This window comes from Tigriopus californicus, chromosome 3 (assembly GCF_007210705.1).
Source record: "Tigriopus californicus strain San Diego chromosome 3, Tcal_SD_v2.1, whole genome shotgun sequence".
NCBI lineage: Eukaryota > Metazoa > Arthropoda > Copepoda > Harpacticoida > Harpacticidae > Tigriopus > Tigriopus californicus.
The window spans coordinates 929653-953782 of record NC_081442.1 but is presented as its reverse complement, the minus strand read 5'-3'; the positions used below and the strand labels follow the sequence as shown (position 1 = coordinate 953782).

General features: G+C 40.3%; 5 protein-coding genes across 9 annotated transcripts in view; 3 read left to right on the top strand and 2 right to left on the bottom strand.

Annotated features, from left to right (window-relative positions):
* The window catches only part of LOC131878401 (inositol polyphosphate-4-phosphatase type I A-like), a 41149-nt gene extending 33433 nt beyond the window's left edge, over positions 1-7716 (bottom strand). Inside the window, exons 1-2 of the mRNA XM_059224363.1 lie at positions 7395-7716; positions 1712-1736 (exon numbers count right to left, since the gene is read on the bottom strand). The gene's annotated coding sequence lies outside the window, so the exon portion shown is untranslated. The remainder of the gene's footprint in view (positions 1-1711; positions 1737-7394) is intronic.
* On the top strand, positions 1622-4564 carry LOC131878405 (uncharacterized). Of its 2 annotated transcripts, none has more exons than XM_059224374.1 (4): positions 1622-1758; positions 3246-3406; positions 3471-4008; positions 4076-4564. In XM_059224374.1, the coding sequence occupies exons 2-4, from the start codon at positions 3296-3298 to the stop codon at positions 4504-4506; spliced, it is 1080 nt and encodes a 359-aa protein (XP_059080357.1). In that variant the 5' UTR covers positions 1622-1758; positions 3246-3295; the 3' UTR covers positions 4507-4564. The 2 variants fall into 2 exon arrangements, with proteins under 2 accessions (XP_059080357.1, XP_059080356.1); XM_059224373.1 differs by lacking the exon at positions 1622-1758 and adding an exon at positions 2013-2061.
* A 472-nt stretch (positions 7717-8188) lies between the features above and the next one.
* Positions 8189-14814, top strand: LOC131878406 (ubiquitin carboxyl-terminal hydrolase isozyme L3-like). Its single transcript, XM_059224375.1, has 6 exons — positions 8189-8404; positions 8926-8937; positions 9141-9266; positions 9334-9609; positions 9675-9806; positions 14555-14814. Exons 1-6 carry the CDS (start codon positions 8360-8362, stop codon positions 14639-14641), a joined length of 678 nt encoding a protein of 225 aa, XP_059080358.1. The 5' UTR covers positions 8189-8359; the 3' UTR covers positions 14642-14814.
* A 968-nt stretch (positions 14815-15782) lies between these two features.
* Positions 15783-19018, top strand: LOC131878404 (myosin light chain kinase, smooth muscle-like). 2 transcript variants are annotated; one of them, XM_059224371.1, is made up of 5 exons: positions 15783-16147; positions 16777-16971; positions 17724-18093; positions 18169-18569; positions 18793-19018. In XM_059224371.1, exons 1-5 carry the CDS (start codon positions 16122-16124, stop codon positions 18998-19000), a joined length of 1200 nt encoding a protein of 399 aa, XP_059080354.1. In that variant the 5' UTR covers positions 15783-16121; the 3' UTR covers positions 19001-19018. The 2 variants fall into 2 exon arrangements, with proteins under 2 accessions (XP_059080354.1, XP_059080355.1); XM_059224372.1 differs by having other exon boundaries at positions 15784-16147; positions 16805-16971.
* LOC131878403 (tRNA N6-adenosine threonylcarbamoyltransferase, mitochondrial-like) lies at positions 18987-21759 on the bottom strand. Of its 3 annotated transcripts, none has more exons than XM_059224368.1 (10): positions 21521-21759; positions 20644-21278; positions 20376-20579; positions 20211-20316; positions 20083-20145; positions 19903-20023; positions 19759-19840; positions 19571-19693; positions 19356-19512; positions 18987-19281 (listed from the first exon to the last, which is right to left on the bottom strand). In XM_059224368.1, the coding sequence occupies exons 2-10, from the start codon at positions 20766-20768 to the stop codon at positions 19051-19053; spliced, it is 1212 nt and encodes a 403-aa protein (XP_059080351.1). In that variant the 5' UTR covers positions 20769-21278; positions 21521-21759; the 3' UTR covers positions 18987-19050. The 3 variants fall into 3 exon arrangements, with proteins under 3 accessions (XP_059080351.1, XP_059080350.1, XP_059080353.1); XM_059224367.1 differs by having other exon boundaries at positions 21540-21758; XM_059224370.1 differs by lacking the exon at positions 21521-21759 and adding an exon at positions 21404-21469.
* Positions 21760-24130: the final 2371 nt, after the last annotated feature.

Here is a 24130-nt window from a genome sequence, read left to right as displayed (position 1 = left end):
GGGGCTATTTCGAATCTATTTTTGGGGGGTTGGTTCATGTTTAGTAATTTCGTTTGTTAATTATAAACAAATGTTTTTTGGTTCTATGGATTGGATTTTGTTGACACTGTATTTCATAGAGAGTAGATGCGTTTACAGTTAAATGAATGAACTATTCAATGTACGTACTTGATTAGGTGTTGAAATACAATACAGGAGATGTGTTTCAATCATGTTTCTATATTTACTCATATGAACCTCTAACGGTCATGTGACGAGGACATTGAGGATGGCTTAAAACATCTATTCAAAGCTCAATATTCTTTAAAGAATTTTCCACACTCTTCTTATTATCAACAGCTTGTCTTGGATGGTTTTTAAGATTCTGTAACATGCAGTAAGGTAAAATTCAGTAAGAAGGCGTTGGATCACATATCATTGAAAGATATACTGCATCTTTTAAAGTAAGTTTAATCAGTTTTCTATCGTCAGATGGGCAGATTAGCAGGACGAAAACTATCGGGATCTTGCATTCTTTTTATTGTTTATTGTTATAATAATTTTAAAACACCTTTGACTAAACATGGTAAAGAAAGCCTAAGAGTGAATGACGCTCCAACGCATTAAAATAATCAAATAAAAAAAAACATGCACTAACTAACAAATGTGTAGTTTACTTGGATGTGTTTTATCTAGTTTAAAAACAATGCGCATCAAAACTCTGATTTTGCTTAACTCAGATTTTGGCTTTTGTGAGGCAGAAAAAGCCAATATCCTTCTAGACCAATGCTTCTCCAATCGATTTGTGAGCACTCCTCGTTTTTCGAATTTCAAAAAACGTAATTCACACCTAATTAAGGTCGAGCAATCTATACGCTATAAAAAGGAATTGCATCTCGTCATACCTTCTCAGTCATAATTGCCGCTTATTAATACTTCTGTGCATTATGAAGTACCCCATAATCTATATTGTGTCACTCCTTCTCCTGGCTTCGATAGTTCGGACCATCCGATTGCCATTTAATCTAAGAAATCTAGGCAATCTGGGAAACCGCTTCACCTCTCAAAACTACGCCTCGTCCGCTTACCAATATCAACATCAGCAAAATCAGTACTTTGGCCAACAACCTTCCTTCAACAGAGGTTATTATTCAGACTTCAACTACGATCCCTACGCAACTAGCATCTTTAAACGCTCGGCTGATGCAGTCGAGGATGCTACCAAACAACCTCTCCAAGAAGAACCGGTCTCTGTTGGTGATGTGATGGTCGACTTTGAAGGAAAGTCCCGAGAACACTTTGGACGGAGCGGTTTCCACGTCAAGAAAAAGATCAACAATGCCAGTCGCCCACGGTATCCAAGCTCGGGATATGCCCCTACTCGTGGCTACTCTTACCCACAAACTACCACTCGTCGTACTTATTATTTTGGTTCCCAATAGGATCGTGTGATTCTAATAAAGAATGTTTCCGAGCTTATAACTTGGGTTTCGGGGTTTAAATTCGTCGCACGTGGTAAACTAGAATATCTCAACCTCGTCATACTAAGGGAACTTGAAAGGTGTTTTTCGTTCAAAAAACGGGCAAAGATAGTGTAATAGTCCAGCTGGAAAGCATAAATTGTGCCCCTGGTTGTACCCAGTTCAGGGTGACATTAGTAAAATTCGCCATATTCAAGAACACCTTATCAAGCAAGTGCTTCCGCTTGGTTTGCAAAGAAACGTTCACTTACCCGTGAAGAAAAGGTAGATCATCATCTGAAAAAGTAGAACGCAAACGGTAAGAATGAAGGTATTGAACAAACTGCATTGGACCAAATCTCAAATCGATCGTATCTTAAATCCTCTCGCATTGGGCTTACCGAACCAAGAAGGGATCTTGACCACTTGTGGCGAAAGTACAGTGAGAATGTAAAATTTTGCTAAATGAAGCTTGGATTAAAGCTCGCCCGATTTTTTGGGCTTGAAACTTTACGCAATTTTATTGTCAATGGCTCAAATATTTTGGTTCAAAGTCGGGAGTAGACGTCCAGGCTTTGCCACAAGCAGATGTGTGACTGCCCTATAGGGCAAAGTAATGACGGTAAGGGCAAATAAAGAATGGAATGTCACGGCAATTCTGAAAGATATTCTTCCAGCAGAATCAGACAGCAAATTAAAGGCACGCGAGATAAGCAGAATGGACTCTAAAATCTAATAACAAAAATGAATCCGATTTGGTTGAACAATAAGCTTGATACTATTGGGATAGTTCACTAAAAAAGAGCATCCAGACCAAAATTAAATCAAAGCGATTGCTCATTCGGGGAGCAAAACCGCTGAAGTTTACACAAAAGCAAGGATATACTCTCAACGTCCAACAATGATTGTTGCAATGGCTGCTAATTGGCGCAACTTTGGGGATCAGTTATCGGAATAATTTCATCTAAGCGCAAAGGAACCCGGTTGGGATATCTAATCTCAAAAACAGAACACAGCCCAGTTGATTTGTAACTTAAAGGTTTTCTTTATCTTGAACCGATTTCGAGGATCTACTGTGTACCAATTTCATAAGCTCAAATTAATCACATAATGCTCCAAATGAAGAGGCGGGTTTCTCGCAAGAAAGTTTTGCAAATAGTAGATCAAGTGACAGCTCGAATTGGTTTTGCATCCCTACACTTGAATCTTGTTGGAAATTTTCGGCTTGACATTTGTTGTTGCCAAGGTAAAGTATGATAAGTGCATTGAGAGGGTTCGTTTGTAAATGGAAACACGTCTTGAAAATGAAAATATTCAGCATTGTATTCTGTATTCAAAATTGTTCAATTTTTTTTTTCTTTGTTTCGTTTTTCATGGGCTTTTCTAACCGCTACAGGGAATGTAATCCCCAGTAATATTAAAATGAAAAGTTACAATTCGTCCATTCATTACCTTTCAATCTTTATATGATATTTGGTCTACAATGCCCACAAACCACGTTTGAATTCAGCCCTGAACTTCTGCACTTATCCTGAGAAGGAGAAATCTGTACATACCCGCTCGGAAATTCGCCAGAAGCGGAGATGGCGGAGATCAATTCCTCCGAATCCTATTTAGCGACTATGTGCATTACAAATATCACTTAGACATTCAAACCAGAGCAAGTCACCTGGATCATTAAGAAAACCGGATTGGCCGAATCACGGCCAGTCAACTTCTAGCAAACCCCAAAAAGACACCATTTCAAGGAAGAGAGTGGTCAAGAGTTCACCTTAAATACGCGCTCTTGAGGGATTGTTCTTGCAGAGTATTCGTGTCAATCAATTCAGTCAAGGCGTATAATTTATCGGACAACCATGAAAGCCTCTTATTGCATGATCTTGGGGGTAGTCTTCGCCTTTGGGGCCCAAACCATCCAGGCTAACCCAAGACCACAAGGCTTTTTCTTCCCAGAATCCATTGACGAGGTAACAAATCACATTTTTGCGAAGGTGCCTCCGATTCGATTTATCCAAATAATTCCTACTTTAGACCGAAACTAATGGGACTGTGACTCCCGAACCAAATAACGAATCAAGTACTGAAGCCATACAGTCTGGCATCGTTTTCGGAGGCGGAGATGAAGATGAGAAGGAGGAGACTGTGGATAAAAAAGGCTTGACAAGATTCACCCAACCAAATGAAGCCAACCAAACCAAGAGCGATGATGAAGATCAAGAGGAACAACCAGTCACTGTGTCAAATGATCCCGAAGAAAAGTCATCCGAAGTATCCGAACCCGGGCCAGAGGTTCCAGAAGACGTTGCCGATTCTTGCTCTCCATTTGAACTCCCTGGATTTAACAAGACGACTCAAGAATGGAGCTGCTTCTCCATCACCACTCAAGGGCCTTGTGCGGATTCGGAGTGGTTCATCCTGGATAAGAATTTTTCGGATTACCCCAAAGGCATTTGTGTGGAGCGCCCTTGCGCCGAAGGCCAGGTCTTGTACCAAGACACCTGCGAGGCTGTTTCATCCTTGGCCGACTGTCCCTTTAACATGGAAATTCTGCCCAATCCTTTCGGAGAAGGTAATCCAATGAGCTTCATACTCTTATCCAAACAACTTAAAGTAACCTCATCGTCTTTTGGTTCCAGGTGAATGCGATTGCTTTGAAGGGCTGGCGGCTGTCTTGAACGAGACTCTCGAAGAGTTCTCTTGCTATCCCGAGTTTTCCCCCGAACCTTGCTCCAAACCGGACCAACAACTTCTGAAGGTCAACGGTTCTGCCGGATCCTTCGAGTGCCAAGACACGCCTTGCCAAAGCGGTGAGCGACTGTTTCAAGAGGAGTGCCTGGCTGAGATTGATTGCAAATCCACGGACAACGTCGACGAGAAGATCATATCGACCTTTTGTAACTTTGGGATCCGCCAACTTCTGACTTTGCCCGAAAAGTGCGACGGGAACAAGGCCCGAGACTACCAAGGCAATTGTAAGGAGGAATTCAGCTTTGGTAAAAGAGCCAGTCGCCCTCGGAGATTGGCAAACCAACGTTTTAGACGCAGCGCTTTCGCCAACTTCTATTAGCCATTCATATTGGTCAATCTAAATTTTGAGGAATCGAATAAAGAACCATGAAGCCTGACTTAAGATTTTTATGGGGCAATGGGCTGGTCTTGTGAACTGTTTGCATGCTAGGACAAAAGATCCATTCCCGTGATGCAAAGCATTACCACGATAAGGTGAATTCGTTTCGAAGGGAAAAACCTGTTTCAATCTTTGTTCAACCATGACAACGTAGGCAACAAAGCGATTAAAACAGTCTAGAAAGAGGTACCAGTAACAAAAACAAGGAGAATTGTGACATTTCTTGCACCATGATTCGCCGATTAGGTCTGAATATGTTTGTGCTACAATACGCTCTGTCCCAAGTTATCTTTCCGGACGATGTGTCCCAGAATGCAAGAGCTCCTTTTGTTCAAATCTCAAGGCCTTCACTTCAAGAACTCTCGAATCAGTGCATTGGTCTTGGTCGTGTCTTGTTTGAGCCCGATCTGACGTGCTATGAACTGACAAGCCGAGGACCTTGTGATCACAAATCTTGGTTCGTTCTGGATAAGATCTCACTCCAAGCCAAGTGCCAGCGATATCCCTGCCCAAAAGATAGTGCCTTGTATCAAGGACGGTGTGAGGTGCTCGGAGTTCAAGGAGCGTGCCCTTTTCAAGCACCACTAAGGGTCAACATCCACGGAGAAGCAGTGTGTCCGTGCGTGACCTATGATGAGAACAATATTAACGAGGATTGCTATCAAGATGTAGACTTAAGGACCTTGATCAAGCTACCATGTGGTCATGGATATGCCATGGATGAGGAGGGACAATGCAAAAAGCTGTTCGCAAGAATCAAGATTTCCAAACGAAGAGGACGACGTAATCAATCACATACCGGGCCAAGGCTGATTGCCTTCCTCAGGGCACGTTTTGGAACTTAACCAATATACAATGTGGCAACGACTCGCCAATAGAGGACCTTGCCGATGGTTCTCCAATTGTGTGCAAATGATTTTGTCAGATTGGGATGGAAATATCCCAACTTTGCATTTGTGTTTTGAATGATTTGGAGCACTTTAAATATCATCACTGTTCTTTTAAGATTAGGCTTTGATATCCATTTTACAATTGTACGGCAAGAATTGGCCAACAAAAGATAATATGGGGGGACTCATGTGATTTCTCAATGTCAATCCGTACTACATGAAAGGAGCCTTAAAAGTTAGCTAAAGAACTATGTTCAGGTGCCGGCTTCTGATTCTGTAAAATTTGTTACCCTTGGCAGGGGTTATCAGTTCGACAGAAAAAAAAACTCATACAAGATCTGGTTTTGTCACCTCTCGCCAGACTTATTCCAAACCTGGGCTCTAGCATTGCTATAAAGTACGCCCATTGATGGATATAGCTATCTAGGATAACTGTGATTCTCGAAAATCTGCTTCTCTTTAGGTTTGAGTTAAAGAGTGTTTGAGTTAAGCAAGTGAGTAGACTGCTACATTTTTTTGCACAATGAAGGTGTTTAGCTCCTTTCAATTACCTTAATACATGATTCTCAAATACGTTTACATACGTTGTGGTGACATTCTGATATTTCATGAAAAAAATAAAATATTAATACAATATTAACAATCAAAGATTTCTGTTGCCTTTTCCAACAACGTCTTGCTCACGACAACACTACGTAGTAGTCTGGTCACATGGAGATTGGCCAACTTCCTAGATCGGACATTTTTCTATCCATTTTCTAGGACACTAGCCTGTCTACAATCACAACTTGTATCTAAAGACACTACCCACAAAGGCTTTGTAGGGAGTTGTGATAAATAAAAGGTCAATTATACATCAGAGCAGACTGGCTCTGGATCTTTTTTTTTTCAACGTATCTTGACAGAAATAAAAAAAATCAAGTATCTAAACTGCCTTGAAAGGTCTTGACTTGGTGTCATCATTTACTGGATGAAGCGCATCAGATCTGTTTAATGTTATTAAGGGTTGCTTTATACCTTGCGAAATGCGTATATAAAAGAAATAGGAGTAGGGTTGACATCATTTGAAGAAATCCATCCAAGGACACATTAATCAATATGGCTTTTATGTTAAAGTGTGTCTATAAATCTATTCGCCAACAGATATGACAAACACTTTAAACCAGAGCTATGAAGGAAGGAATTCAAATTCATTGTCAGCCTTGGTCCTTCTCTGAAAAGGTTATCAACTAATGGCTAAAGAACTGAATTAACACAGGCACTCAAAGACAAAAAATTAAGCCAGTGCTCAGTCGGATCATGATTCGGTCCTATATTTTAGCCTTGCTAATGATTCACTCCACTGTTTCTTACACACCTCCACCAGAAAGTGTTATCCAACAATCACCAACTCCATTTCATCAAACCTCAATGGCTTTGCTCCAAAAGCTCACAGATCGCTGCCTCAGTGATGGCCTCGTCTTGTTCCAGCCTCACTTAACTTGCTACGAACTGACCCGTCAAGGACCTTGCAATCCCCAATCATGGTTCGTTCTGGAAAAGACCTCGTTTCAAGCTCAATGTCAACGACGTCCCTGCCCAATGGAGAGTGCCTTGTATCAAGGACGGTGCGAGGTGCTCGGAGTTCCAGGAGCGTGCCCTTTTCAAGCACCACTAAGAGTCAACATCCACGGAGAAGGAGTCTGTCCTTGTCCAGAGAGCTTTCATAAGAAGATCACAGATGATTGCCATCCCAGAGTCTCTTTACGGACCTTACTCAAATTTCCCTGCGCTAATGGATATGCTATGAATGCACAAGGTCTCTGTCAAAGATCTTATAGAAGAGTCAAGCCATTAAAGCGGAGAAGAAGAATCGAAGATTCGGATTCCAGGAGGAAATTTTTTGCCTTCTGGAAGCAACGATTTAGCAATTAGCCCATCTACTAGATGGCTACTCACCAATTGAAGAGGGTGTGATATCACATGTTTAAATGTTTGTCTTGAGCTTTCCAAAATGTCCTAAATGTCAACATGGTTAGGGAGAGATCGGCGTCTGTTGTGTAACTTTAGAATGGGTGGGAGAAATCAGAGGTCTGTAGCACGTTAACACTCCAGAAAGGTGGAAGACGGTTCATAAAACATTTTTAAGTGAGACAACCATGAATCTTTTGGGTTTGGGCTTGTTTTGAGACCTGTCTATGTTAGGGTTGCTGAAACTAACCGTCGTAAATAGGTCAGTGCTGGACTTAATTGGTCAGCGTTTCTGATGCTTTTTATTAGTTTATTATTGGTCAGACAAGTTTGACAGCATATGCCAAGTTTTTTTTTTTGCTGTTTCATCCTTATTGTCTTTGAATGATTGAACTTAAGAGTAATCTAATTGTTTTCGTTTTTTTAATTGGGTCTTTGCCGTTTCGGATAGAAATCATTAATTGCGACTAGTCAGCACATATGGAGATTTTTAAACTATTTTCAAAGTGGAAGCTTTTAAGGTCAAAAGATGGCCAACTCAGATTACATCCTGCTTTCATAGCGGCAACACTGCTTTTCATTCAGGTGACCAGAATCAATGCAGCAAATCTTGAAACTCGAAGCAAATGTTTCATCAAATTAGCTATTATCATCTCCATGGCGTCATTTAATACCCCATCCTCATCAAATTTCATAAACTCCATTACAATATAAAACCACAATATCGCCAATCACAAGCATTTCCGATTCCCCGTCGCTCTCACTGACAAGCCACCATGCCTCATGTTCTCACCCTGCGTCAATTCAGCTCTTAGTTCCGTACATGAGTAAAAAATTTCGCTGAGTTTTACCGACTAATCGTGCGGAAGCCTTCCAAGTAGGAGATTCAAGCCCTTTTCCGGAGTTCTTCAGTCACCGCCCTTCAGTCGTTGATACATTCCGATAAGTTCATCATGTCTTCAAAATTGACATGGCTACCCATCGAATCCAACCCCGAGGTATATTGTCTTTTATCATATGTTTTAAGGTTGATGGGCAAATGTGCTTGGGTTAGTTATTGATTTTCGTATCTTATGCCAAAGTGCAATTTCGTCATTGAGATTTGGGGAGGAGCTCAATCGATTGGAAGGGATTCGACATTTATTGGTTAGATGGTGACATCAGTTGGGGCATTCCGAGTTGTATATTTTCTTTTAGATGTACTGCATCTGTGTCTAAATTACAAATAGATATTAGGTTGCTAGCCAATTGTCCGAAAAAATCATCTGTTACAATACCACTTGTGTAAACTAAGTCTCATATGTTGCGACGTATTAAGATGTCTCAATTAACAATATTTTATTATAGTGATTGTTTGGTTATATGAATCCGAACAAAGGGATTTTTTCAAAGATTTTCCGACTATATCTCAAACTAGAAGTTATGCATTGAAAATACCAACTTCATTAAACCCAACAAGTTGTAACTTGATGGATTTGTCATGTTGCTTCAATAATCGTGTTCCTGTTTCGTGTTACAGGTGATGAATAAGGTATGCGACGCCATGTTCCTGGCCACAAGAATTTTCATTAGTATGCAACGAGGAGTTGACGTTCGGATGTATTGACTTTCCAAAATACGGAGATCTAAAATATTAATGAAGCCTTACTAGCTTCCGCTTGGAAAGGTCATCTCGAGCCTTTCCTTTCGTTGGTTTGATGTTTTACTCTCGTTTAATGTTATCCGTATCCTTAGTTCTTGTGGAACTCTGGTATGCCCAAATCCTGGGGCATCCACGATGTTTTTGGCCTGGATTCGGAACTTTTGGCGATGCTCAATCAACCCGTGGTTGGTGTGTTGCTTCTCTTTCCCCTTGGCGCTGTAAGAACCCTATCACGCCATGACACTCATTAGTTTCAAGCCCTTCAAATGAGCAGTACTTTTATAGGAGGTGAATGCATTGATGGATGGCCGTAAACCCATGAGTGAAATACCCGAAGGCCTTTACTATATGAAGCAGACCATTTCCAATGCTTGCGGGACCGTGGCCATGATCCATGCGGTCGCCAATAACCAAGACAAGATCGAACTGGAAAAGGGATGCTTGAAGAAATTCTTGGACGACACCAAAAACGACACCCCTGAAGAGCGGGCTGTCAAGTTGGAGGGCAACGAAGAAGTGTGTGAGACTCATGACCAAGTTGCACAAGAAGGTCAAACCGAGGTAAGGCCGCTGATACGTTGTTTTGTATGAGTATTTAGGTTACTGGTCTTTTTTTTTTTAACAAGGCCCCATCTTTGGATGAATCTGTCGATTTTCATTTCGTGGCCTTTATTGAAAAGAATGGACATATCTACGAATTGGATGGTCGGAAAGACAGTCCAGTGGATTGCGGCCAGGTTGCCAAGTCATTTGTCGAGGTAAGTTTTAAAAATTATGCTTTGGAGCGTATCCTTAGGACGTATATTTGACAATACAAGTTGATGAATGCAGAAAGGTCACTCATATTCGTGCTTATGTTTTTGTAAGTAAGTGACTAAGTAATCAATAGGGTCTGCGGGTCTGTCCTTGGCTAATTGTGCCAGACCTTCCAATAGAATTGGGACCACCGTTTGATCCAGGTATTGTCGGGTAGGTAAAGATTTCACGTCCATTTTCACACGTTTCGAGGTAACCGAAACTGGATTTGACTCCGCAATGTTGTTGTTCATTAATGTGGTGGCAGGAGATGTTTCGGGATGAACACCCTTTGTGATCGATTCGTCTTGGGTATCGGATGAATCCGGATCAAGTGTTTGTTTGGAATTGGGCTCTGACGTAGACATTGTCTGAAATGAAAGTGGCCAGAGAGTGAGTAAATGACATCCAAATATTTATACAAGCGGTTCTTTGGCTGAGCTTACCTTCGTTCTGATGAATGGCGCCTGATTGCCACCGAATAGATTTCAAACGTGCGTCTCTCGTGTTTGTGACTTATCAAGTGTTTGCCATGCACGAATCATCAACAGGAAAATTCGAATATCCCCTTTCTTTCCTTTCGAAGTTATTCTTTCACTCTCTTGTCGCCGTAGCAATCTTTTGTGGAGCTTCTACCACTAGTAGTGCTTTTCGACTCGATCGACTAACTACGTTCAGGGCGGCGGCGAGCGTTGCTCTTTCGCTCTCTCTCTACTAGTCTGCTGCCCACTGTTCTCGATGAAGACTAAAGAGTTTGCCAGCATGGATTTTCTGGATCGGTTCCTTCTTGTGACACGAGTTTAACAAGGAGTGGTGTTTTCCTCAAAAGGATTTAGCAGTTTTTTTTTATTGTTATAAATACGCAGGGCAACATACCATGCTAATTATGTTGAAGCATGACTAAAGCTTGCAAAGTGAATTGATGTCAAAAGGATCTTTGAGGACAATTGAACTCAACAAGATTGACCAGGAGAGTAAAACATTTTTAATTTGAAAGAGTCCGCACCATAATTGATATACCCCTCTTGATGACAGTTGCTGTTTGTGTTTTTGGTAAGCTTTAATACGTGTTTGTATGACATAGTACTGCTAAAGTTGTATTCAAAATTTCAAGGTTAAGTGCGAAGCAAACATTTGAGGTCAATTCTAAGTGCTCTGTGACAATATGCCAAATAGATTTTTAAAAGATTGTGCTGAACAAACTGAAGAAATACACCCATCCAACTGGATTACATTCCAAAGCAGGAGAGAAAAGTTTACCCCTCAATTAACAGTCACTTGATAATAAGAATGCTATTTTAATACAATTGGCTTGGAAGTCAATTGAAATGTTCATTTTTTTGCTCAAGATGAACATCAAGTGTTGCTGTACCGTACATCCGCCTTAAGTCAAGGCACTTGAAGACATTTCAAGTCAATTGAAATGTTCATCTTTTTTGCTCAAGATGAACATCAAGTGTGATAAGCTATCAGCAGAGGATAATTTTCTTTGATGCTAATATCCCCCATCTTGTAAACAAGCTGAGAGTCAAGGCACTTGAAGACATTTCAGCTTGCAATAAAATGAGACAAACAAAAGTATGGAGGTAGGCAACCAAGCAAGTAAAAAAATGTGACAAAGAAATGTAGTCCAAAAGCTTCCCCTTTTTTCTCTGCACTGTTGACTCCCATGTCTAACATAGTACATATGAGGTGATTTAAAAGGAATGGACCACCCAAAATCCATTCATATAAATTGGAATTGCCATCAAAATAGTGAATGTGATTGTTTTTATTTTTATTTCTGTCCATAGTATTTTTCAACCCCTAACAACATTGACCAAACCAGAGTTTATTGCATGTATGAACATATCATTCATTGTAGCAATTGGAAACTTCTGGACCATCCAATTGATGAATGTAAAATTAAATTCTGTCCCTTGGCCATGTTCCACACCAATGTTTCATTAACTCATATGACTTCTTTCAAAACATATTTGGCCCTCCAGAGGGTCATGAGTAGGAGCTGATAAGTAGAAGGCTGATCAGTTCCCTGAAACATGGTTGTTGACCAATCCTTGTAGGGGAGTTAATCCAAATAAATATTGATCTCAAAGCATACTATGTGCCCAAAAAAATGGAAACCTCTAGTGTCAACCAACAATGACCCTTTGATTTCTTACATCAATGCATATTTTGGCACATTAAGGACATCTGAAAACATCAGGTGGCCCATTACATTTGCAAGACTACGCAAATCATAGTTAACATTCCTCACTGCTTGATTAGTGCTTTTGCGCAAAAAAAGAAAATTAAGTGAACCTGATCATCCCTGGACCACCCAAAATAGAAGTTATTGTCAGATTTTTTTTGTTTGAAATTGTGCCAAATTTGGCTTTTGAAACAAACCACTTTTCACGAAAGAAGTCCCACCAACGCTCAATGTTGATGGCTTCAGAAATTAATGCATCAATTGGAACACGTTTCTGAGGTGATGAGAGACAATGATCGGTGAGTATTACTATCCGTGTAAATCTATGACCCTGCCTGAGCAAATGTTCACAATATTGAGCTTGGCCAGATCAACCAGAGACTCATTTACTAATTCGGCCCATGCCGTTTGTTCCATTCCGTATTATAATATGAAAGAAGAAAAACTAGTAATCAAAGCCGAATTCCAGGTTATGGTCCTTGGAAAACGCATAGGAACAATGAGAAACGGTTCAGAAGGAGGAGGGGAGGCCTCGGTAACCGCGTGCTCTTCATGATTGAAAGAAAACTTGCTACAATCAGTCCTCTAAGGCCCGAGGGATCTGTCCTTCAAGCAATTTATTGATTGGATCACAGCAAGGACTTCATAACGTGACTTTCTTGATTGCTTTGAAATGGTTAAAGTTTTGCTACGTTTGCCTTGCCCTAGTTAGATCTAAATGAATTGCATTCGGTGCAATGCGAGGAAAAACATGTGTAGGGAACTTCAGAATTGCTACGAAAGCACAAGTGTCTGAGAGACTAAAAGGAAATCTTGTCCATCGTTAATTTACATTATTCATAAATGCATTTTCCATACGTACGCATCCTTGATTTACAGAATACATAGTAAAAGATTAAAAAAAATGTGCGCGATAGAAGTGCATTTTCTCACCTCATGCTTCCATGTCAGCCCATAATAGCTGTTCTTGTGATTAAACAGGGTGTACTAATAATTTTAATGATAAAGAGATTTTTTTCCGGCTGAAAAATGATTTTGATGTTTTGAAAAGTGTTCGTGTTCATCTGCCCTGATTTTTGGAAAATAGTAAGATGAATATTTTGCTTGTTCAAATGTTTTTTCATTGTTACCGTTTTTATTCTTGAATTGCCTTTTTGCCTTTTTTATTCTATTAGCTGTGTATTTTTGAAGTGGAGGAATGTTTTATAGCATACCTTTGTTCTACAAAACCCTCCATATTTCACATCAATTACTTGTTGAAGTTTACATAATGGCTAATTTAAACATTGGTCTTTCGTAACTGATAGTTTTCTCTTTCATTTTGATAACATCCGAAGTTGTTGGATTGATTGTGACTTTTATTTCTACGATGCAAAACTCGATTCATCAATATGGTAGTTTTATAGCATTTTTTTTTTTCTCGAACATTGATATCTTTCCTTTACATCTCTCAAACAAGCTTTAGTCACCATTTTCTACCCTCTGATACCAAGCATACAATGTCCTGTCAAAAATGGCACTTTGACAAATTTGTTCAGCTTATTACAAATCAGAGACCACGATGCATACAAAGCCATTGTAAAAGCTGAGGGTATGAAACTTTCCAAGCTCTAATTTGGCTTAATTTTTTAGGAGTGTTGCATTTGCGTACAATTTTCACCAAACGGCATTCATTATATGTAACAGTTGAAAATGCGTATGAAAGACGAATATTCAATCTCTGCATTAGTTCATTGCGGAAAGCGAATTACAAAAAGGTTGCTTTTCACGCATTAGTCAGAAATTGAAATCATAGTGCTGTTTTAAATTTCTATCACCCCATATGATGAAGACTTGCTGTATGTGGGGAAAAGGAAGTTTTCCTTACATACAGCATGGAGAAACTAGTGTCCCATTAAAGTTTTAAGGTGCGAAAACAATTATTAAAAAAATAGAATTAACTCTGGTTATCTTTTCTTTCAACGGTTAACGGGCTCATTTCTGCTTGGTTTCCGTTTAGCGTTTAGTAGGTTGGTTCACTTTGTTTGTGTTAATCTTGGAATCGCCGATCTCTTTTCGTTAGTCTACCATGTTTAATTGATGTTGGCCGAAGTAAATGAGAAAACGACGAGCCAAGTTACCCAGATGAAGGAATCGTGCTAGCGATCAAGTTATTTTTTAGTCAACACTACCACCCCATGTTCGATACATGGGATTAGACGCGTAAAAGCTTGCATGAATGTGACAACTATTCTTCTATTTTAGCTTGTTTTTCTTATTCATAAAGTTTCAATATTGGAAAAGATCTCCCAAAAGCCATATTGCTGGCTGATGTACTTAAAGATAATTTGCATAACTTGCGTCTAAGAAATGGAACACAGAACACGCAATCCCTGTTGCCTTAAATGACGGCTAAAATTCATTTTTCGCAACGTTTGTGGAGACGCACAGCCATCTAATTTAGGATCACGGTCAATTGACTGTTGGGTTTGCTTTTGAATACACGATTTTACCTTGAATATGCTTTTGTTTTTGTTCCAGTCTGCAGCCGAGGAATGCAAAAAGTATATGGCCTGTGATCCTGGGAACATTAAGTTCAACGTATTGGCCCTGACTCCTACTCAGTGATGTGATTACAATGTACTCTAATCTCCAGAAAAATCATGTATTGCACTTTCAACGCACCCTCGATTTTTTATTCGGATTCACTTGCCCTCGTGGAACAAATTATGGTTCAAATTGCATTCACCTAAAATTGTCTTGTACGTTTTACCGCGAAATACAGCATTCGGTGTGATAAAGTAGCTCTTGCTTCCATTCAAGGACCACCTGCTTTAATCCCCTTTAAGTGCGATGATGAACGAGCGGATTGGGTTGATGAGGATTGATTAAAATTCGCATTAAGTGCAAAAAGGGCACTGAACACTTGGCCGAGAATCCTTTTTTCCCTTGGCCAATTGTTGGGGCAAGTCCGAGTAATCGCACAAACACATTGTTGAAAGAGGTTGGTTTGAAGTGGTCCTGTGCCTTTGGGCATCCCATTAAAAAGTGGGGTCAAGTCCTCTGTAATTACCGCTTGTTTCATCTACTACATTCAGGGGCTCCTGCTAAATAAGCCTCTGAAATATGAGTCTGGGACAAACGGTTAGTTATCTGCCTTAAGATATACATCACATTACGCTTTAAAAAAAGTGATAATAGATTGAGCTGTTCATTGATGTGAAAAAGCAGTAGATTCATGAACTATAATTCAATCATTTTTTGAAAAAGATCGATCAGGGGATTGACTTGAAAGTGTTTGAAAATATATAAGCTCCTATACATAAATGTCGTGTTGAGGGAATAATTAAAAGAAGGTTAGTTTGATTGAATTTTTAATAAGGTCAAACTTCTCCCTTGACAATTACAACTATTGGAGCTCAGACTGGAAACTACTGAAAGGGGTCATGAATAAATTATTCTCCTGGCAACCCTGTTAGTGGCCTTTGCCTCATTTCCGGTATCCTGATTCACAGAATGAGGTTGCTAATCTCTAAACAAGACATTTGTAGCTTAGAAGTGGCAAGCCAACAAATGTTAGTCAAATAAGAAATATAGACAGTTTTCTAGCCCATGAAATATAGAGAGCAATTTTTCCGCATATTCCCGGAAATTCTGTAGCAACTCTCGCAACCTCGTCACTTGGCGGGTGCTTCTCAAAGATATTTGTACTCAGGTTCAGAACATGCTGCCATTTAATATTTGAGAGCATTTGTTAACGTAGTCTAGGACAGTTTATCCTTAAAGGGGTGGAGTGATTGTGACTCAAAGGAAACCATAAGTGGATGGACAGATTAAGGATGAGCTACAGAGCGCTCGGGTCCTTGGGTTCCCTCGGTCTCACTCGCTCATAGCCATATCTATGTTATCGCAACTCTTTACGGGCAATTGAAGGAGGGCAGGAAGGTCCACGCTCACATTGCTAAGCGATGATCGGAATAATGGAAGTAGTAATGCCACACCACATCATCATCCGTGTGTTCCGCACTCACTTAAACCGACGGCTACAACAATAAGCACTCTTGCGTACAGTCAGAGATAACATGCGGCATTATCTCGGACAACATTCATGGTCTCGGTTGCTTCACGAATAAGGTAAGGCAAATCTCATATTGGGAGACGACAGTTTCAAAAGGCAATGTCGTCTCTCCCTTCTTCTTTCTTTTTCACCTGTTAGTCCACTTATTTGATCTATGATTGTCAAGCAAATACAATGCTATTCAACCCTAGATGAATTGGAAGATAGCTTCAGTGTTAGGTACGTCCCCAAAAGGACGGCCATGTTGCCCAGGAGTTCATGCCACCACCAGAGAATGATGATCTCATTGAAGATCTTTCCAAAGGGTGTTTCAGTGCCCTGTTATGATTGTTGCTATCAAAAGTCAAGATGTGTTGATGATTTATGGCCTTGAGTCAAGAACAAGCGAGAAGTTCAAGTGACGTAATTTATACATCACCGGATATCAATCGTTATTGAATTTGAAACACTCTTGAGGTTTCCTTTCTCAATTCATATTCAATAAACTCTCAGTGTGAGCAGGGATTGAGGTGTTTCAAATCCTTGTTCAACTCTGAAGGATTTATTTTCATTCTTCATCCGGCAAAAGTGCAAGCCCATCAAATTCCGACTCAATGGGCTCTTTCTCAATGGAAACGCGAAAAAAGCAACGATAAGATCCTGCTAGAGTATACAGAGTCCACATCTTTGAGAGTGATTGTTGTAGTTTCTGTTGTTGTTCTTGTACTACCCAGAGGATGAACGGCGGCGGGCCCGACCATTATGAAGTGAAGGACGTGAGTGAATACAAGGCCAACTATGAAAAGCTCAAAGAGTTGGGTCGAGGCAAGTTCGGCATTGTCTATGAGGTCAGACCTCTGACCGAGGAAACCGACAAATCGTGTGCTGCTAAATATGTCAGGTAAGTCATGGACTTGAACAATGCTTATGTCTTATAAAATTGGGATAATTATTGGGTCTTTTATGTGAAGGGGCTAACATTTCGAAAGATTTGCTGAAGAAAACTAACGACAGAACCTAAGCCATTGTTTCAACACGTCAGGAGCAAATTCACTTGAACAAGATGATATCAAAATTTGGAAAAAAATGATCATACTTTTTTGCTGGTATTGAGAGTAGGCATTGGTTTTTTATATCGAGTCAAAAAATCATTGCATAGTAAATGTCAGTTCATCTTCTTTCCTTATTCTTAATACTATTGTCAATTAATGAGCTATTGAATGTTTCTGTTAAGAGTTTATTAGACTCGTGCATGGAAATGCACCTCCATTCATCTCATTGAATTACAATTATGCAAAGGAGTGACAAATTATGGATCTTTTAATTGGACATATTATTGACTCATGGCAATCTGTTCATTTTCTGTCATGACTTATAGATTCCTAGATTGAAAAGAACCCTACAGTCATGTTCTAAATGATCTGTTTTTCGAAGGATTTATTATGCATGGCTGGTGGATCCAAAAACGAATTGTTGTTCTAGTAATTCCGTTCTAACGAGATGATCTCGTTAGAATCGCTTTGCCTCTTAGACCACGGAGCCTTTACGACTAATGTGATTAAATAAAAATGAACACCTGAGAACAACGATGTAATAGATCTAACATAATATATTTATTAGAGGTCCTTTGCTATCTTACCGAATTTCTTGTAGAGCCCGGAAAAGAGATGTCCGGGAGGGAGCCTTGCAAGAGATCCGATTGCTCCACAAGCTGAATCACCCGTACATCATCGAGTTCATTGACGCTTTCCAAGGACCATCGGAAGTGATCTTGGTGACCGAGTTTCTCTCCGGTGGAGAGCTCTTTGAACGCGTGGCCGATGAAGACTTTGATCTCACGGAATCCGAGTGTGTCTCCTTCATGAAGCAAATCTGCGAAGGCGTGAGATATCTACACGAAAATCAAGTGGTCCACTTGGATTTGAAACCAGAAAACATCATTTGCGTGAGGAAGGATGCCAACGAGGTCAAGATCATCGATTTCGGCCAAGCTCGGGAGCTCAAAGATAGCGTTCAAATCAAGGTTAAAATCCCCTCCTTAATCAAGTTCAACCAATCATTTGGCAGTCAACATTTTGGGTCATTTCTTCTATTCCAGGTCATGTGTGGCACACCTGAGTTCGTCCCTCCCGAAGTGGTCAATTATGATCCCATTGGGTTGTCTTCCGACCTTTGGTCTTTGGGTGTGATCGCTTATGTGCTTTTGTCAGGATTGTCGCCGTTCATGGGGGACTCACAAACGGACACGTTCAGTAATATTTCAAGGGCGGAGTATGACTTTGAGGAGCCGGAATTCGACTCCATCACACAGGAGGCCAAGGATTTCATCGCATTACTTTTAATAAAAACCCCCGGGAAACGCATGAGTGCCGAGAAGTGCTTGGAGCACCCCTGGTTGACAACATCAGAGAAACTAGAGATGAAGAAAAAAATCAATACGGCCAAGCTCCGGAAGTTCTTGGCTCGACGTCGATGGCAACGTTGCGGCCAAGCAATTAGGTAATAGTCAAGATAGTACTTGTTTACTGGATCCAAGGTTTGTTGAATGACATAAGCTGTTCTCTTACAAATGTTTTTCTGAAGTTTGCGGTTTCACAAGTTTTGTTCTCAAAACAGTCATATTAACAATCTTTTTCAGTAATATATTCCAGCTAAAGCTCTAGAAAACTATTTATGATCTGTGTAAAAGAAGTTTGTCAGAACATGATATTCATGATTTTAGGGCGATGAAACGCATGTCTGGATTGATGCTCAAGCGACGTTCCACTCAAAGTATGGATTCCAATATCGCCGAACATTCTTTGGATGAGGAAAAAGAGATCAAAACGCACAAAACTGGCAGTAGCGAAGACTCTAATTCGGATGAAGAAGTTGCGCATTTCGTGTACTCTAGAGTTTACACCACCACATTCACAATGACTGTTACGTAATATATTTTAAATACCAAAGAGACCTTTCTTTTGCCGTCAGGTTCGGAGCATCATAAAAGTTTGATCCACTTGCACTTAATGTTCCGATTTGTGACTTGCTCACTAATGTCAGTTCCAAATGACACTCGTGGCGACACATCTAATTCCATAACTTGCTCTGGTTGAATAATATCCACAGTTTTGCGATACTTTTCCAAACCATTCCAAGCGATCATGACTCCGTTATCCGTGCAATATTTCGGAGGGGGAAATACTGCTTTGATGTTGTATTCCTCACAAATCTGTTCTGTAAAATATGCTGCACTATTTAGAAATCTCGATTCTTTTAGACGAAAGGACTAAAACTAGGCAATACCTTGAGAATTGAGTTGCGGATACTCTGGTTGCAAGCCACACCCCCGGAAACCACCAAAGTGTTTTCTTGATTGGACGGCCAAATTTCTTCAAGAAGAGCATATTCGAAACCTCTTTGTAACCGATGGCAAATATGACGTGCGACACCGTACTGAATACTAAAATCAATTCAATGATGGGTTAGAAGCTGCAAATATAGCTCATCATTAACCTCACCTGGCGGCAACATCGGAGACATTGGGTAATAGCTCGTCTGGTTCTAAAGGTTGCTTCTTCTCTACCTGATTTAGAACATTCCACAATTGGGCTTTGAAACCCGAGAAGCTGAAATTGCAACTCCTGACCAGGAATTGATATGAAGCTTTTGTTATTGTTGCCTTGGAAGATTTTAAAATTATTTTTACTTGAATTGCATCAGAGGTGTGGGAAAATCAATAGCAAATGGACTTCCACCTTCACTAGCCATTATTTCAATTGCTCGACCGCCTGAAATATATCAATCATTTCACTTACAATGATTGTTGATTAGTCATGAAAGCATCGCAAACCTGGCACTGATCGCAAATCTGGTCGTAATGCGTGAAGTCTGAGAGCTCGCGCAGCTTTATCCAAAACTTCCCCGGGTGAATTATCGGAAGACTGGCCCAGAAGTTTGAATCTGCCAATATCCTATAAAGCATCCATGTTCATAAAATCATGAAATTGAAAGCCAACATTGTCAGTTATACCTCCGCGATGGCAAGAAGACAATGTCCACCGGAAATGAGTAAAACCATAAATGGGAACTTGATCTGAAACAGAATTCTACGTTGCAATTGACCTGTTCATTGAATTTAGTTAATCATCAATTACCAACCTCTTCTATCATCCTCGCCGTGAGTGCGTGAGCTTCCATGTGATGAATGGGGATGAGCGGAATACTATGTTTCCGACTCAAATATTTGACATAATCTAACCCTGTACTGAACGAAAACATATGATGATTTCAACCTAAAGTTACGATAGTTATCTAGAATCTTACGCTAATGATCCACTGAGGCCTGGTTTAACAGCAACAGCCAAGTATTGAACGTCTTCCATGGTCATTTGGGCCTGATCGAGGGCGGATTTGGTCACCACAGGTAAGTTTCGAGCATGGAAACCCATGGCAAATGATGGGACAACGCCTCCAAATTCTGAGCTGGGCTGTTTAGCCAAAGCCTCTCCCAAAATCAGTCCCTCCTTGCTGAATAAAGAAAAAGTGGTTGATTCAAGATAACAGATTCATCAGCCCATGTATGACTAGTAACCTTAATACCGCTGCACCAGTATCATCACAGCTCGTTTCAATACCCAAAAGGAAATGTCGTTTGTAGATATGGTTTATATTTGCAAATTTGGAACGAATCCATTTGACTCTTGTATACCACATCATCACGTTGGTTTTTGAGGTTTGTTTGGATATCTTGAGAGGTTGCGTGATTTAGACCCACTCTAAGTTGAATTTGGCGCCAGACGAAAAATTCTTTAAGCCCGCTTAAATCGTGCGTCTGAAGGACTTGGAAATGAGCCCCATTCTTGATCGTTCTCCATATCTTCAAAACTGGAATGAATGGAGGCAGAGCTGGATATCAATCGACGATATGGGACTCGATCTGGGACGACGATTCTCCGAGAATGACATAGTTCCCGGACGAAGACCACGGAGAGGTAAATGTAGACGATGAGTAAGGCCCCACATACGCCAGAATGGGCCCATTTATCATTGCGGAATTGAAAGAATGCGCCGGGTAATTTTCCAGTCCTGTATGGGCTTGCTTTCTGGACCTCTGAGAAATTGCCATATTTATGGCAAGAAGAAGCAATCCACACGTTGGCCAACACGGATTCCATGTCCATATTCGGAAGTTGATCCTTCAGGTTAGTGAGTTCCTGAGCGATATCTCTAGAATGAGAAAAATATTCCAGGTCTAAAAACTATCGCCAATGTGGATATCTCTATCATAATGGGAACGACGCCTAAGATCAAAAGTACATTAAACACAATGGCAATGCGTCCATTGCATTTACTTTTGGTCAGACTTCAGGGCACCAAATACAAAGTAACATCCCCTCAAGGCGAGAACTAAAAGCTATCATTCAGCTATTTCTTCGCTCTGGGCTGGGAAAAATGATCGGAAATCTCACCAAATTGTTATTAACTCACGTGCACGTGTTGGCCAAGTTCAGCGACTCGAAGATATTGGTGACTAATCCGTACAGAAGAATTATAATATTCACTGTGAATAGACTGTATGTCTCAAATAGCTTGATTTGGTAAATTTCCAGCCTATCCACGCCTACAGCCATAGCTGATCCAGTCCGAAGCCGTATGACTCCAGAACTGACCCATTTGTTTATGTGGCTAGAAAAGGGTAGCTAGTGGTCACAGGGTCTCCCTAGCAACAAGAACCTCCAATTTCACCTGTTGTGAAGAGGGGATCACTACCCAAAGAGGGATTTTCTGGAGTCAATTTCACCTGTTGTGAAGAGGGGATCACTACCCAAAGAGGGATTTTCTGGAGTCTAAATTTTATAGGGGTTTGAGTGCTTGAGATGAATCAAGTATAATCATTATTTTACTACCCTCATTCTCTTCGAACCGCTAAGGGAAACTTTGGTGATATCGGTAAACTTTAGTTCCTATTAGACGACAGAAGAATTAGAGATTTCATTGATATACTTACTGATCTATGATCAAGTTGAGACTCGTTTTTTATCATCTTGTTACGTTTCGTGTCTGATAATATGATTCACGCTCATCTCGCCACATAATTGTGTCAATATAGCGATAAACATTCCAACCAAGTATTGAATCGACGATGGATAAAATTAACTTTCAGTTAGAAACTTCACTTTGTGTCAACTATTAACAGCGTTGAATTTGGGTGAATGATGCTCGTCTTAAGTATGAACCTAAATGTGTATTTCTCAGATACCATAAAATGAAAAGACTTGGAGAATTCATGGGAGTTGGTAATCGTATGCTGATTAATATTCAAATCATTGTCTCCATCAAAAATGAAATAATTGCATGAATGTCATCCTTTGTCACCAATTACCCTGAGATGTTGCGCTAGGATACATCATATATCGACATTTTTCTGTTACGGATTAGTCATAAAATATGTCGACATTTGTCGTCTGAAATTCGACATTTATCTTTGCGCAATCAGACGAAGACGACCGAATCTACCCACATAAAAATTAGTTTGTGCCTCCTCCTCTTGACATTGAGTTGGCATTTTGTGAAAGTTTCGGCATTTTTCGAATCTGACCCCACGTATGGACGCTCGTTTTGCACGGCAACATTCGTACTTGTCCACAATCAATCATGATTGCTTGGTGTTAGATGAGTGCTTTAGGGATGATTTACGACCACTGCCTAGCCTTTGAATAAAATATCCTTGAGGTCTCGAGCGTATCGACTTCATTTGTGGTCAGGTTCACTTAACACGGTCTTAGGATACAAAACGCCACCTCGCTTCAATTCGGTCATGCTCATTGAGAGCCAAAACCGAAGAACAAAAGATGTAGACTAGCTTCGCCATGTGGACATCTCCGAAGAAAAGAACTCTTATGACGTCTCGTGCGATATTCGAAAAACCATTAAGTAAATGCTTGGTATGCTTATCAATTACCATATCATGTGCACGTCTCCCCTCCACAACAAAATCTTTCATGCACGGAAGATGCTCAAGGACAACATTCACAATATCTGTTCCTTCCCACTTTGCAGTATTGTTCTCTTTGTCATTATCTCTCGCTGAGGAGGGTAGGGACATCCAACCCAACAATTTCCATGCCCATCGCGGCAAAAAACGTGACAATTTTCTTTGTTTCTTCATCTTTTTTTATATGGATGTTTTCCGAAGACAATCCGGAAGCCCGACCGATTTATTTTTCGCGCCAAGTGTAAAAACCTGTCCCAACATACAAGACCAATTTGAAGCGGTGCTACTTGTATCTAAGATTACTAATAGAGCCTCATCTGCGAATAAAAAAAAGCGCCAGTAAATATAAGACTGGCTAGCTGTCAATGTGTGGAGTTGGTCAGGGACTCCTTTTATCGGCCTTGCTTTGTCTATTGAATTGGTAATCAGCATTTTTTCACGCCTATGTTTTCATGGTATACATAATGGTTTATTGTCTAGCGTGGCAACGTAAACGTATTGCCAAAACGGTCTGAATTGGCGTTATGAGCTTCTTTTAGAACTCTGTAATTGCGGAGCACATTGCTCGACATTTGCATCAACGTAGAACGTAAACCAATGTAAATTCAGGTCAAGGAAGGCGTTCTTACATTCTTTTTTATAAACTTTTTTTCCCTTTTGCTCGACCAAATCTAAGTTGCAACATACCTCTTTGTCACTTAGAAGCGTATCAATACAAAAAAGTTTGAATTGGCTGATTCTAGACCTGACATTCTTTCAGTTCGCGTTCGACGTTACACCGGTAGAATGTGATCCTTTGGGTTTGAGTGAGCCGGATGGGCAGTTGGGGGCATTTTACTTGTTCTTTAATCAGATGAGAATAACCATTAGCGCCTAGCAATCGGACTCTTTCGATCTTATTCTCCAGATGCTCTGTGAATGCCGAATACTTATTTAGCCATATCCGTGAACTTGCCCCTCTTTTGTCCTTAGGAGAGGACAATGACATTAAGAACCCGTGTAGCAAGTAATAACACCTTCCTTCGTTGACAAAAAGATAGGATTTTTATCCCGCTTTACAATGCATTCTGATTCAAAGTCGTTG

Bases quoted from the DNA above. Each gene is read 5' to 3' on its own strand.
- LOC131878405 (XM_059224373.1), top strand. From the start codon at position 2,028: ATGTGTGACTGCCCTATAGGGCAAAGTAATGACG. The intron at 2,062-3,245 runs GTAAGGGCAAAT...TTGTTCTTGCAG, and splicing joins TATAGGGCAAAGTAATGACG to AGTATTCGTGTCAATCAATT. The intron at 4,009-4,075 runs GTAATCCAATGA...TTTTGGTTCCAG, and splicing joins GCCCAATCCTTTCGGAGAAG to GTGAATGCGATTGCTTTGAA.
- LOC131878406 (XM_059224375.1), top strand. From the start codon at position 8,360: ATGTCTTCAAAATTGACATGGCTACCCATCGAATCCAACCCCGAG. The intron at 9,267-9,333 runs GTAAGAACCCTA...GTACTTTTATAG, and splicing joins TTCTCTTTCCCCTTGGCGCT to GAGGTGAATGCATTGATGGA. The intron at 9,807-14,554 runs GTAAGTTTTAAA...TTTTTGTTCCAG, and splicing joins TTGCCAAGTCATTTGTCGAG to TCTGCAGCCGAGGAATGCAA.
- LOC131878404 (XM_059224371.1), top strand. From the start codon at position 16,122: ATGGTCTCGGTTGCTTCACGAATAAG. The intron at 18,094-18,168 runs GTTAAAATCCCC...CTTCTATTCCAG, and splicing joins AAGATAGCGTTCAAATCAAG to GTCATGTGTGGCACACCTGA. The intron at 18,570-18,792 runs GTAATAGTCAAG...TCATGATTTTAG, and splicing joins CGTTGCGGCCAAGCAATTAG to GGCGATGAAACGCATGTCTG.
- LOC131878403 (XM_059224368.1), bottom strand. From the start codon at position 20,768: ATGATGTGGTATACAAGAGTCAAATGGATTCGTTCCAAATTTGCAAAT. The intron at 20,580-20,643 runs GTTACTAGTCAT...TTCTTTATTCAG, and splicing joins ACTGGTGCAGCGGTATTAAG to CAAGGAGGGACTGATTTTGG. The intron at 19,513-19,570 runs GTGAGGTTAATG...AATTGATTTTAG, and splicing joins GTCTCCGATGTTGCCGCCAG to TATTCAGTACGGTGTCGCAC.